Below are 13,016 nucleotides of genomic sequence, written 5' to 3'. Positions count from 1 at the left end.
AACAGTGAAATAGATGTGCTTAATAAAAACTGGCAAATGTTTTGTTTCGGTATTTATGCGTGTGTGTGTGTATGTGTGTATGTATGTATTTATAGTTATCTATTTATCTACTTATTTATTTAGTAGGCTCTACACCCAGCGTGGAGCCCAATGCGGGGTCTGAACTCACGATCCCAATATCAATACTTTACCTGAGATCAAGAGTCAGACATTTAACCAACTGAGCCAACCTGGTGCCCCTGGAAAATGTTTTAAAAAATAACTTTTGGGGTGCCTGGGTGGCACAGTCATTTGGGTTTCCTACTCTTGGTTTCCACATAGGTCATAATCATGGGGTTGTGAGATCGAGCTCTACATTGGGCTCTGTGTTCAACAGGGGGTCTGCTTTGGATTCTCTCCCTCAGCCTCTCCCCACATGCCCCCCGTGCAAGTGCTAATAATTAAATAAAATCTTTGAAAAAATAACTCTGACATAGAAGAAGAAAATACCTTTATGTATAGCAGGGACTTTTAATCAACACAAAACAGTTAAATACCTGAAAACAACTCACTCTTTGATAATTATTTTCAACTTAATGCCTTACTGGCTACTTAAGACTGATTTAGGGAACATAAAAGATATTACCTCTATGTCAACGGGCATACAATGTATAAAGATAGAATTTGTGAAAATAACCACACAAAGGAGGAGGGCAGAGTTGTATAGAACAGTTTCTGTATCCCATTGTAGCTAAGCTGGTTACCAATTCATATTAGTTTGTTGTAAATTTAAGATGTCAACTGCAATCTCCTAACCACCAAGAAAATAAGTAAAATGACAGAGAAAAAAGGAATGAGAAGGAAATCAATATGTATTGATGTATTAAATAAAAAAACATGTATTACAAAAAAACACAAAAAAATGTATTACAAAAAAAACATTCAAACACAAAAGATAGTAATAAAGGTGTTGAGAAACAAAAGATGTAAGATGTATAGCAAACAAATAGCAAAATGGCAGTTTTATTAGTCATTACTTCAAATGCAAATGGCTTAAACTCTCCAATCAAAAAAGGCAGATTGAAAAAATGGATTAAAAAAAAACATTAACTAGGGACGCCTGGGTGGCTCAGTTGGTTAAGCAGCTGCCTTCGGCTCAGGTCATGATCCCAGCGTCCTGGGATCGAGTCCCACATCAGGCTTCTTGCTTGGCAGGGAGCCTGCTTCTCCCTCTGCCTCTGCCTGCCATTCTGTCTCCCTGTGCTTGCTCTCTCTCTCTGACAAATAAATAAAAATCTTTAAAAAAAAAAAACATTAACTATAGGCTGTCTATAAGATACTTGCTTTAGATCCCAAAACATAAATAGGTTGAAAGAGAAAAAAGGGATAAAGATATTGTATGCAAATAGTAACCAAAAGAGAGCTAGAGAGGCTCTATTACTATCAGACAAAATAAACTTTTAAGTAAAAAAGTGTACAAGAGACAAAGAGCAATAATATATATTAAAGGTCAACCCATCAAAAAGAACAATCTATATATATAAACACCTAACAAAGTCCCAACGTACAAGAAGCAGAAATTTAAAGAATAGAAGGAAGAAACAGTTCTATGATAACAGCTGAAGACTTCAATACCCCACTTTCAATATGAATACAAGAAGAAGGTCAATAGTAGAACAGGACTTAAACACTATGTACATTCTTAAGTCCACATGCAGTATTCATTCTCCTGGAAAAATCTATGTTAGGCCACAAAACAAGTCTCAATAAATTAAAAAAAAAAAAGACTCAATCATACACAGGATCTTCTCTGACCACAATGAAAAACCTAGAAATCAGTAACAGAAGTGAATAGTTCACAATATGTAAAAATTACATAACACGCTCTTAAATTACAAATATATCAAAAAAGAAACCACAATGGAAATTAGAAAGTGCTGAGATAAATGAAAATACTGTATTAAAACTTAACGAGATACAGCAAAAATAGTGCCAACAGGAGAATGCATAACTGTAAATGCCTACACTAAAAAATTTCAAATCAGGGGTACCTGGGTGGCCCAGTGGGTTAAAGCCTCTGCCTTCAGCTCAGGTCATGATCCCAGAGTCCTGGGATCAAGCCCCACATCAGGCTCCCTGCTCTGCAAGAAGCTTGCTTCTTCCTCTCTCTCTCTGCCTACTTGTGATCTCTGTATGTGAAATAAATAAAATCTAAAAAAAAATTTCAAATCAATAAGCTAATTTTATACCTTAAAAAACTAGAAAAAGAGGAGCAAACTAAACTCAGAGCTAGCAGAGGGAAGTAAATAAGAGAGATTAGAGTGGAAATAACCAAAGAACAGAAAAACAAAGGAGAAAAGCAACAAAGTCAAAAGTTGGCTCTTTGAAAAGATCAACAAAACAGATAAGCCTTTAGCTAAACTGAGAAAAAGAGAGTAAGCTCCAATTGCTAAAAATCAGAAATGAAGGTAGGACATTACTACCAACCTTACAGAAATGAAAAGGATGAAAAAAATGCTATGAACAACTGTACACCAATGCATTGGATAACCAAGATAAAATCAACAAATTCCTAGAAACAAAATACTAAAAATGACTCAAGAAGAAATAGAAAACCTGAAAGATCTATAAGCGAAGAGACTGAATAATTAAAAATTTCCCCTTAGAGAAAAGCTCAGGACCAGATGGCTCCACTGGTGAATTCTATTAAGCATCGAATTAACACCAATCCTTCTCAAAGTCTTCCAAAAATAGAAGAGGAAATAACACTTTGTAACTCCTTCTATTGAGAGAAAAGCCAAAGACACAAGACTACTACAGACCAGTCAATATCCCTTATGAATATATAATGCAAAAATCCTTATCAATGGGCTCCTGGGTGGTTTAGTCGGTTAAGCATCTGCCTGCGGCTCAGGTCATAATCCAGGGGTTCTGGGATTGACTCCCACATCAGGCTCCCTGCTCAGAGCAGAACCTGCTTCTCCCTCTCCCTTTGCCACTCCCCCTGCTTGTGCTCTTGCTCTCTGTCAAATAAATAAAATCTTTATTTTTTAAAAAGATTTTGTTTATTTATTTGACAGAGATCACAAGTAGGCAGAGAGAGGCAGGCGGGGCGGGGGGAGTAGGTTCCCTGCTCAGTAGAGAGCCCAATGTGGGACTCGATTCCAGGACCCTGAGAGATCATAACCCGAGCTGAAAGCAGAGACTCAACCCACTGAGCCACACAGGTGACCCCAAATAAATAAAACTTTTAAGAAAATCATCAAAATTACTAGGCAAACCAAATTAAGTAACGTATTAAAAGAATTATACACCAGGGAGCCTGGGTGGCTCAGTGGGTTAAAGCCTCTCCCTTCGGCTCAGGTCATGATTCCAGAGTCCCGGGATCAAGCCCATGCCGAGCCCTGCGTCTGGTGCTTAGTAGGGAGTCTGCTTCTCCTTCTTCCTTTGCCCCCCCCCCCTCTGCTCTTCCTCTCTCGCTCGCTCTCTCAAATAAAATCTTCCAAAAACTGTATATGCTAGCAATGAACAATCTGAGAAGTAAATTAAGAAAACAATTCCATTTATAACAGAGCCGAAAAGAACAAAATACATAGAATACATTTAGCCAGGATGATTTAAAAGACTTATATGGTGAAAAGTACAAAATATCACTGAAAAAAAATTTTTTTTAAAAGATTCATTCATTGTGGAGAGAAAGCACGGGGGCGCACATGAGCCAGGGGAGGAGCAAAGGGACTTCAAGCACATTGCCTGCTGTGCACAGAACCCCACCCAGGGCCCGATCCCAGGAGATCATGACCTGAGCTGAAACCAAGAGTTGGACGCCCTACCAACTGAGCCACTCAGGAGCCCCTATTGAAAGAAATTTCTTAAAGACCTAAAATAAGTGGTTTAAAAATGTAAAGACATTGGGGCTCCTGGGTGGCTCAGTCACGTAAACATCTGACTTGATTCCGGCTTAGGTCATGATCTCAGGGTTGAGATCTAGTCCCGCATTGTACTCTGTGCTTCGTGTGCAGCCTGCTTAAGATTCTCTCTCCCTGGGGCGCCTGGGTGGCTCAGTTAGTTAAGCGTCTGCCTTCGGCTCAGGTCATGATCCCAGGGTTCTGGGATGGAGTCCCCCATCAGGTTCCTGCTTTTCCCTCTGCCCCTCCTCCAGCTCGTGTTCTCCCTCTCTGACAAATAAAAATTTTTAAAATGGTTAAAATGGAAAAAAAATGGTTAAAATGGAAAATTTTATTGTGTAATTTATAAACTTTTTTAATTAAAGAAAAGGTTTTAAAAATTTTTATTACAATTAGGGGTTATGGGGCACATGAGTGGTTCAGTCAGTTAAGCATTTGACTTTTGCTTTTGGCTCAGATCATGATCTCAGGTTTGTGAGATTGAGCCCCATGTTGTTTCCATGCTGGGTGTGAAGCCTGCCTAAGATTGTCTCACTCCCCCCTCCGCATCTCCCACACCCCCCCCAAAAAAGAAAGAATTAGAAGTTATGAGGGAGATGTTTTTATAGCTATAGAACTATTACATTCTAGGGGCGCCTGGGTGGCTCAGTGGGTTAAGCCGCTGCCTTCAGCTCAGGTCATGATCTCAGGGTCCTGGGATCGAGCCCCGCATCGGGCTCTCTGCTCAGCAGGGAGCATGCTTCCTCCTCTCTCTCTGCCTGCCTCTCTGCCTGCTTGTGATCTCTGTCTGTCAAATAAATAAATAAATAAAATCTTTAAAAAAAAAAAATGAAAAAAAAAGAACTATTACATTCTAATGTGTCTCCACAGCATATTATATTCTGTATCAAATAAAAAATTTCTACACGGGACATCTGGGTGGCTCAGTCAGTTAAATGTCTGCCTTCAGCTTAGGTCATGATCCAGGGTCCTGGGATGGAGCCCTGTGTGGGGCTTCCCATGCAGTGGGGAGCCTGCTTCGCCCTCTCCCTCTGCCCCTCCCCCTGCTCATCCTCTCTCAAATAAATAAAATCTCAAAAAAACAAAAGGTTCTACAAAAGAAAGGTTAGTTTTGGGTTTTTTTTTTTTTTTACTATGCTAGATATAAATTCTAGGGATTGGGGTTTTTTCTGTAGTATATTTAAAAAGAACTTTTTTTAAAGTAGGCTCCACACCCAGTATAGGGCTTGAACTCAAGACCCAGAAATCAAGAGTTGCATGCTTTACTGACTGAGCCAGGCAGGGGCCCCTAGGGATTGTTAAATATAAAAGTATACTACATGTCTGTTCAAAAAAAGAAATACCTATTTATAATAGCTAGGAAAATAATTGAACAAAATGTTATATTTGAATCAAGTGTTTCCAGGTGAACAAATTTTTTCATTATTCAAATATAAAGCAAATTTTTGTAGGAAACTTGTACTGATTAATGAAGCATTAGCAAGGATACCATATAAAGCATAATTATGCGTGCCATTAGTACTGTTCTTTTCTTTTTAATGAACAGTAGGTTTTGGCAAATTTATGTAGATGACAGAACATGTTTATAACACTTCCTGCCGTTCACAGCATTAAACAGAATGGTCATTAAAACAAACAAAAAAACAGCTAATGTAAAAAAACATTACGGATACAAAGATTAAAAAAGAAGCTTCTGAAAATCTTGAGACCTAGATGTCTAAGTAGAATAAACTGATTTCCTGAGAACTGTACACACATGTACAAGGTTAAGAATTTTCCAGAGTATGGCTAGACATCATGGTAAGACTTCAAAAGACTCAGGAACTGGGTTAAAAAAGCTTCTTGATTCCTGGCTTGGTAAGGTCCTTGATGTGCCTCTTACAATGAGAGTCTATCGCTCAGAAGTCATATTAATAGAAAAGGAAGATCAAGTGCCATTACTGAAATAAAAGTACTTAACTTTTATTCTTCCCTCAATGTACATCTAGTTTCACATTAACTTTATAGAAACTATTTGACTTTTGAATATTCGAATGAATGAAATTCGAATGAAACAGTGTTTATACTTGCACTTGATTTTTCTAAAATATGACATTTAAGAATGGATACTCACCTTGAGAACTCCTGGGAATTTTACTCACCCTTTACCAATACCCTCCTCCATACTCCTATAGCATTATCACCAAACCACCACAAAAATAAAAAAGAGAAATTTTTAAAATAACAAAACTGACAGATGTGAATTCACTAAAATCATTAGGAAGATTTAAAGTTCTATGGTTTCACAACTTTCTTAAAATGCTTGAATTTTAAAGATCTTCTCTAGAAACTTTTTTTAAATAAAAGTTTTATTGGAGAAAAATAGAACCACCACGTACACAGGGAAAAGAGCACAAAAATTTAACTGATACAGAACAACTGAAAGTCACAATTACCCAATGTTGTTTGCAATTACTTTTCAATGTCTTAAACAGCTCCCCTCAACTTGTTTTTAAAATTCTTGCCAATTTTTCAGTTGAAACAGCATCAAGTTTTCAAAAAATTAAGAGCCTCAGGGAAGGGACCAGCTTTCAAGATAACAAAAGTGACACCAAGAGTCTCCTCCTAATAGGGACCAATTCTACCTAAAAATGCCTTAAGAGTAACTATTGAGTCTTGTGGAATAGTCTATATATCTCAGAGACCATCAGGGATGAGTTAGGACATGGACATAAATGGTCCGGTGTAGAGAGAGGACAAACAGAATAGCTGCATTTCCTTGTCCGATGAGTTCATGCAAGGAAACCAGGGAGAAGCTGAGAAAATAGAGGCAATGGCTGCTAAGAAAGAATTAGGAAGGCATTCTAAATACCACATATTGTTAACAGTGTGCAAGTTGATGCAATGAGAGAGAAACGGGCAACTTTTTTTTATAACAGCTGGTCACAGATCTTGAGAATTCAAGAAAACAATCAACAGTAGACACAAGAGCCAAGTCTCCTCAGTCGACGGTGAGGACCTAGATATTCTTCCAGACGCTTCCAAACAGTCAAGAACATACTGCTGCCAAAAGCATCAAAGCAATTCTGATTTTTAAAAAAAATCCAAACAAAATTTTCTGCTTCTCCTCCAAGATCAGTTCCCTTCAAGGAAAAACAAGGAAGCAAAAAACCAAAACAAAGCAACCCAACCACCAAACCCACAAAAACCAACCAACCAACCAACACCCCACGGATGCTAAAGAGAAGCCTTTTTACTCACATTACAAATTTGAGTAACAATACTTTTGCTATTTTCTATGTATGAACAATCCTAGGACATTCCCCTGAAAAGCAGATGTCCAGTGGCTATGAGAACTCTTCAAGAAATTTTGAAAGGAGTAAGGTCAGCATAATACAGATTTTGAAATTCCCAACTAGGGGGTGTATGGTGAAAATAAAGGAAGACCTTTACATCTATGTCTTTGGGAAGTTAGAAGGATGAAAGGTTTATTTAGCAAAACGGAGAGTTGGGGTGCTTCCCAAAAAAACTTTGGTAAAGAAAACAGGAATGCTAAATCCTAGGAAGCCTGTAACAATCTAATAATTGGTCCAAGTTGAAGATAAAACTGTCCAAACAACATTAAAGTCTAAAGGAAATTGAAAACTAGTTGATGAATTTTTGCTCTTATTAAAATTTACAAAACACATGGGTTTTGGTCTCTTTTGCAATATTCATATTGTTTTCATTTTTAGTATCAAGAGTTGGGTTTTTCTCTCCTACCATGTTCTTCTAGTACAGCTGATCAGCAATTTTCTATTTCAGCTATTTTTATAAGTACCTGTTAATCAGAACAGTAAACAGGGCTAAGCCATATACACACATCCCATGGTCACAAACAGAGCATCTTAGGATGTGCATATACAAGAGATTATGTAAGCAACTGTCCCTCTACTTGAAAACTTGTTTCCAAATAAGTTTTTTTTAAAACATCCCTTTCAGTGTAACAGAACATTACTTAGTAAAATATCAATAGCTATGACAACTTATTTTTCTTTTCAAGGGAAATCACAAAACAGGTGAACAACCAAGTCCAGGGTGGTTTTTCTATTTGATAAATACATCCAGAACTCTGTACAGTAAATAAAGTTTGCATGCAGTTTAAGTATCTTTAAATGACATTTTAAGCAAATAAACCCTTTGCTTCATAATTAATGGTGTATAAGAACCCCCCCTCCTTTTTTAATAGCCATTGGACCTCTTCCCCAGTTCCAAAGAGGAATCATGAAGACCAGGTACTTTCTTAAGAATTTTCTGCACATCATACTAAATAACATGCAAAGAGTTCAACAACATTCTTCTTAAAGGTTAAGTATTAACTCTTTAAATGGGCATGTTAACCACTGAAAAAGTCGACTCAACTATTCCCATTACACTGCTTCATTTGGTCATTGGTAGTATAAAAGAAGTCAAACAATATAGGATCAACAGGTTAGTTTATCCACTGGCTACTGTGTATGATACCAAATATTTGGAGGCCAAGGTTTTATGCGATATAATTGTACTGGTTTGGATTTTCTTTATCTCTTTCCATGTAATCCCGGTCAATTAAGGATTCTATTCTCTTCTTAAGATCAGCAGGCTGTAAGAGAAGGCAAATTTTCAGTGTAAACCTTATACATAGGCTCAAGCCATGTACCAATACCCCATTAAAAAAAAAAGAAGTTTGGGCTCACTGACTCAATGTATTTAATCTCCCTATTTTTTTAAAGAGAAAGTATAATGAAAATAAAACCAGATTAAGAAATGTTTTTATACTATACATATACTGTCACATCTTGTCATATCATTACACAATACTTTGTTACTTTCTATCTTAAAGAGGTCTTTTGAGGGGCGCCTGGGTGGCTCAGTGGGTTAAAGTCTCTGCCTTCGGCTCAGGTCATGACCAGGGTTCTGGGATCGAGCCCCGCATCGGGTTCTCTGCTCAGTGGGGAGCCTGCTTCCCCTTCTCTCTCTGACTGCCTCTCTGCCTACTTGTGATCTCTGTCTGTCAAGTAAATAAACAAAATCTAAAAAAAAAAATCTTAAAAAAAAGAGGTCTTTTGAGAACCAGCTCTTCTCTGCACAAATACAAAAGACTAACTTAATCATAACTTCGCACAAGGAATAAATACATCATAATTCGGAAAAACAGAATTGCTATTTAGTTTTGCTGAGAGAGTTTGAGAAGATAAGTAGGCCCTAAATTTGGGCAAAAGCTAGTTCGCAAAGTCAGGTTGCATTTTTATAAATTAAGATAAAAACTGTACTATAGAAAACACTATTTACAAGAATGCTATAACAAACAGTCTGATAGGTGAATTACCTCATAGTTTAGGTCTCGGTATTTCAGGTTTAATTGTATTTAAGTTTTACCTGTTACCTACTATAAGTGTGGATTTCTGAATCCTACTTGTGGTTGAAAACTTCTAACTTGTTCTCATGATTGCATTCTTAGCTCTTAGAAGACAAAATTTCACTGTCTTTTACATGTAGCCTATAAAAAGAATATAATCTTGCTGACAGTTTTTCATAGTGTAAAATGCCACTTGATTCGAGAAGAGTAAAGAGCAAAAGTAGTTTGATGGGGCAGTCAAAAACCAAAATTTGTTTATTTATTTATTTATTTAATTTTTAAAAAGATTTTATTTATTTGATAGAGATCTCAAGTAGGCAGAGAAGCAGGCAGAGAGAGAGAGGGGAGGAAGCAGGCTCCCTTGCTGAGCGGAGAGCCTAATGCGGGGCTCGATCCCAGGACCCTGGGATCATGACCTGAGCCAAAGGCAGAGGCCTTAACCCACTGAGCCACCCAGGTGCCCCTAAAAACCAGTATTTATTATACTGATCCTTTAACTGCCTCAGTGACCTCTTTGGCTGAAAGTGAAAGGGTTTAAGGCAGAACATAATGCTAAGAGTGTGGTAATGAGAAGGCAGTACTAGGTTTGGAGAAGACAGAAAGTCTACCTTATTAGCATTAACAAGCTCTTACTATGCCAGGCCCAGTGCTAAGTTTTGTACATAGATCGTATCTCATTTAAGCCTCACAATGAACCTATGAGGTAAGTACTATTATCATCCCCATTTCACAAAACATGGTGAAGTGATTTACCTAAGCCCAAAGCTCCTGAGAACCTAAAGAGCCAAGAGTCTATCCAAACTCTACAAAGTACTTATCATCACAAAAGTCTGGGAACCTTAAGAAAAACTTGGAAAACGGACCAATAAAACACCACACTGTCTAAACCTCTTTATTATTGGACATTTATACTGGAGCACATCCATTTAAATGACCAATTTCAGGTTGCCAGAACAACTGCTAAACTTTTCAAAAAGATGCCCGATGGCTAATTATCTCTAGAGAGTTTTTAATGAACACTTACATAAGCTAACTAGACAGAAGATTAAAGTAACTAAACCCATCAAAATATCAAGGTATTTCAAAAAGAAAAAAAGTAACAAAAAGCACAAAGCTCAAAGGAAATACCGTGAATGAACCTGAAAATTTCACACTCATTTAGCAGCTAAACTTTCAGATATAAGAGCCCTTACAATGTTCCCCTTTGTCACAGTTACCCACATATGCTAACAAAGGGGTCTTTTTGGGAAGGGGGTGTCACATATATGAGCATGAGAAATGAGTTTTGTCCCTTCAAATGGTCTTGAGGCTTTAATCTATGTTTTTAAGAAGATTTGTGTCTGAAAATGTAACGTGTTCTCTTTCATATATTACAAGCTCAATTCAAAAACAAAGAAGTACCTACCTTTACTGGAAATTTCAGCTGGTTGTACACTTCCGAAACAAGAAGATTGTGGCTAAGTGTCTTTCTCATCTTCATAATTCGAACAATTGCAGCATCAATTTGATACTGTCTGTCTTGAAATACTCTTTCTGTAGTGCTTGCTTGTTCCTCAACCTAACAAAAAAGTTTTTAAACTTAGCAAGTGTACCTAAAGTGAAACCTGCTTACACAAAACTGTACATTTTAGGGACATGACACCCTATTAATGATTTAAATATACTCATTTATTTTTAAAAACCTTATAAATACAGATGATGACAGAAAAAAACCTACAACAACTCCTTTCTGTCCTAATTATATTATCCTGTACCAATGAAATAATGCCAATATTAGTTAACAGAAAAATACCACTTAAAGTTGCCTTTTTAGAAGTAGAGCCAGCTGATGGAGCATTTACCATTTTCTTTTACTTGGTCCTCAAAATCTTCTAAATGTGTCACAAGGGTTTACTGACCAGATTTCTGTAGGACATTAGCTTATCTGCAAAAGAGACTGACTCCAATCTCTGACTTAAAGTATGATACCAGCTAAGCGAACTAGAGTCAAACTTTTTAAAAATTAATTTTTATTTTATAATACATAAACCAGAAACGTGGTGTTAGTGATTACATTTGTTCAATACTAACAGAAATTTAGGTGTTTATGAGATAGTTTATCAATTTTAATGCTAAAACAAAAATGTCCATCTTTAGCACCTAAGTTAAAAGAATAGTTTGGGCTTTTTATAGCCAATTTCTTTCTGATACGGCAAAAATATTTTAAAAGAATACAGTACTCTTCTAAGGGAGTATCACACCTTTGATGTGAATGTGAATAAGACAGGAAAACTTGCCTGACATACTGACTTCTATCCCACATTAAGACTTTTCCTCATGTACTACATTAAACCTTGGAATTGAAACCAAATGGTTTCAGGAAATACTGCAGATGTTTGTTTCTGTAATAAAAGTCTCTTATAAATTCAAATGGCAAAAAAACCCAAAAACTTCACTGTTAATCAAAGAAATACTAACTAAATCATTCAGGGATTTTACTCAGCAAGTTGGCAAAGATTTAAAAAAGAAAATGTCATCTTTACTTCTGGTGAGGGCACCATTAAGACCGGCATTCTCACTGCTAGATGGAGTATAAATTGGTCCAGAATTTCTGGAACACAATACGACATCATGTTTAAGACTCTTACAATGCTCATACTCTTTAACCCCAAAGAAGTACTTCCATGAATTCATCATAAAGTCTCAGAGAGATTAAGATTTAGGTACAAAGATGTTTCTTGCAGTTTTATTGACAAGACTAAGAAATTATTAATTTAATTGCTCAACAGGCATTGGTTGAATGAATTATAATGGCCATGTAAAAGAATACTGTGTGGCCATCTGCCATTTTATGAAGATATTTAATGGCACGGAAAACTCTGAAGATTTAATGTTAAGCAAAAAAAGCAGAATATAAATCTTGAGTGAACTTCCCCCCCCAAAAACCTCAAGATCAAGTATTGAAATATATTGAGCTAGATACAGGCACCGAAAATGTTAGTTGGTGGCTGTAGTACAGGCATAAAATCTTCTATATATTTATTATGAACACGTCTAATTCCAGGGCATCAGAACGAGGAGAATGCAAAAGAGATACCGTTTCTTTCATCTGGATTTGATTGATCTTTATCCTGAAAAGTTTGTGTTTGAAATCATCATTACAAATGAACTTGTCACCATCTTCAATATCTTTGCCCTTTGGATTTTTTGCCAGAACTCTAGCTTTGCCACAGGCCAATGACTGCAGTGTTCTCCTTAATTCTCCATCCTCTGAAGAAGAAAACAGTGGATTTGTTATTTGTTACTAGTTTATCAACACAAACCACTACATTCACTCAAATCTACTACCCCCATCCCTCTATTAAAATGGTTTCCTTTTTCTCCCCAAGGTCATCAGTGACTTCCTCTTTGTCCTAACCAATGCCTTTTTCCCTGTGGTCCTCTAAAGGCTTTAAATGATTCCGTGTGGATAACTATCAAATCTTCAGAAATAATATCTCACTTCTTTCTAATCGCACATTCAAAAGACACCTCCAAGCATGCCTGGGTTGCTCAGTCCGTTAAGAGTCTGCCTTTGGCTCAGGTCATGATCCCAGGGTCCTGGCACTGAGTCCTGCATTGGGCTCTTTGCTCAGTGGGGAGCCTGCTTTGACTTCTACCTGCCACTCCTCCTGCTTGTGCTCTGACAAACAAAATCTTTTAAAAAAATCTTACAAAAGATACCTCTACGTGCTATTTTACTATCAACTCCAATATGTCCAAAATTTAATTCATAATCTTCCCCATAAAACTGT

At 36.9% G+C, this 13,016-nt stretch overlaps 1 protein-coding gene across 5 annotated transcripts in view; it reads right to left on the bottom strand.

Annotated features, from left to right (window-relative positions):
• Positions 1-7,324: 7,324 nt before the first annotated feature.
• The window catches only part of CUL4B (cullin 4B), a 50,692-nt gene continuing 45,000 nt past the window's right edge, over positions 7,325-13,016 (bottom strand). For all 5 annotated transcript variants that reach the window (XM_047714723.1, XM_047714726.1, XM_047714725.1 and 2 more), the window contains 3 exons: positions 12,320-12,492; positions 10,649-10,801; positions 7,325-8,487 (listed from right to left, as the gene is read on the bottom strand). In XM_047714723.1, the coding sequence (XP_047570679.1) occupies positions 8,392-8,487; positions 10,649-10,801; positions 12,320-12,492 (422 nt within the window). In that variant the 3' untranslated portion in view covers positions 7,325-8,391. The remainder of the gene's footprint in view (positions 8,488-10,648; positions 10,802-12,319; positions 12,493-13,016) is intronic.

The sequence above is a fragment of the Lutra lutra genome, chromosome X, assembly GCF_902655055.1.
Source record: "Lutra lutra chromosome X, mLutLut1.2, whole genome shotgun sequence".
Taxonomy (NCBI): domain Eukaryota; kingdom Metazoa; phylum Chordata; class Mammalia; order Carnivora; family Mustelidae; genus Lutra; species Lutra lutra.
This window is presented reverse-complemented; position numbering and strand designations above follow the sequence as displayed.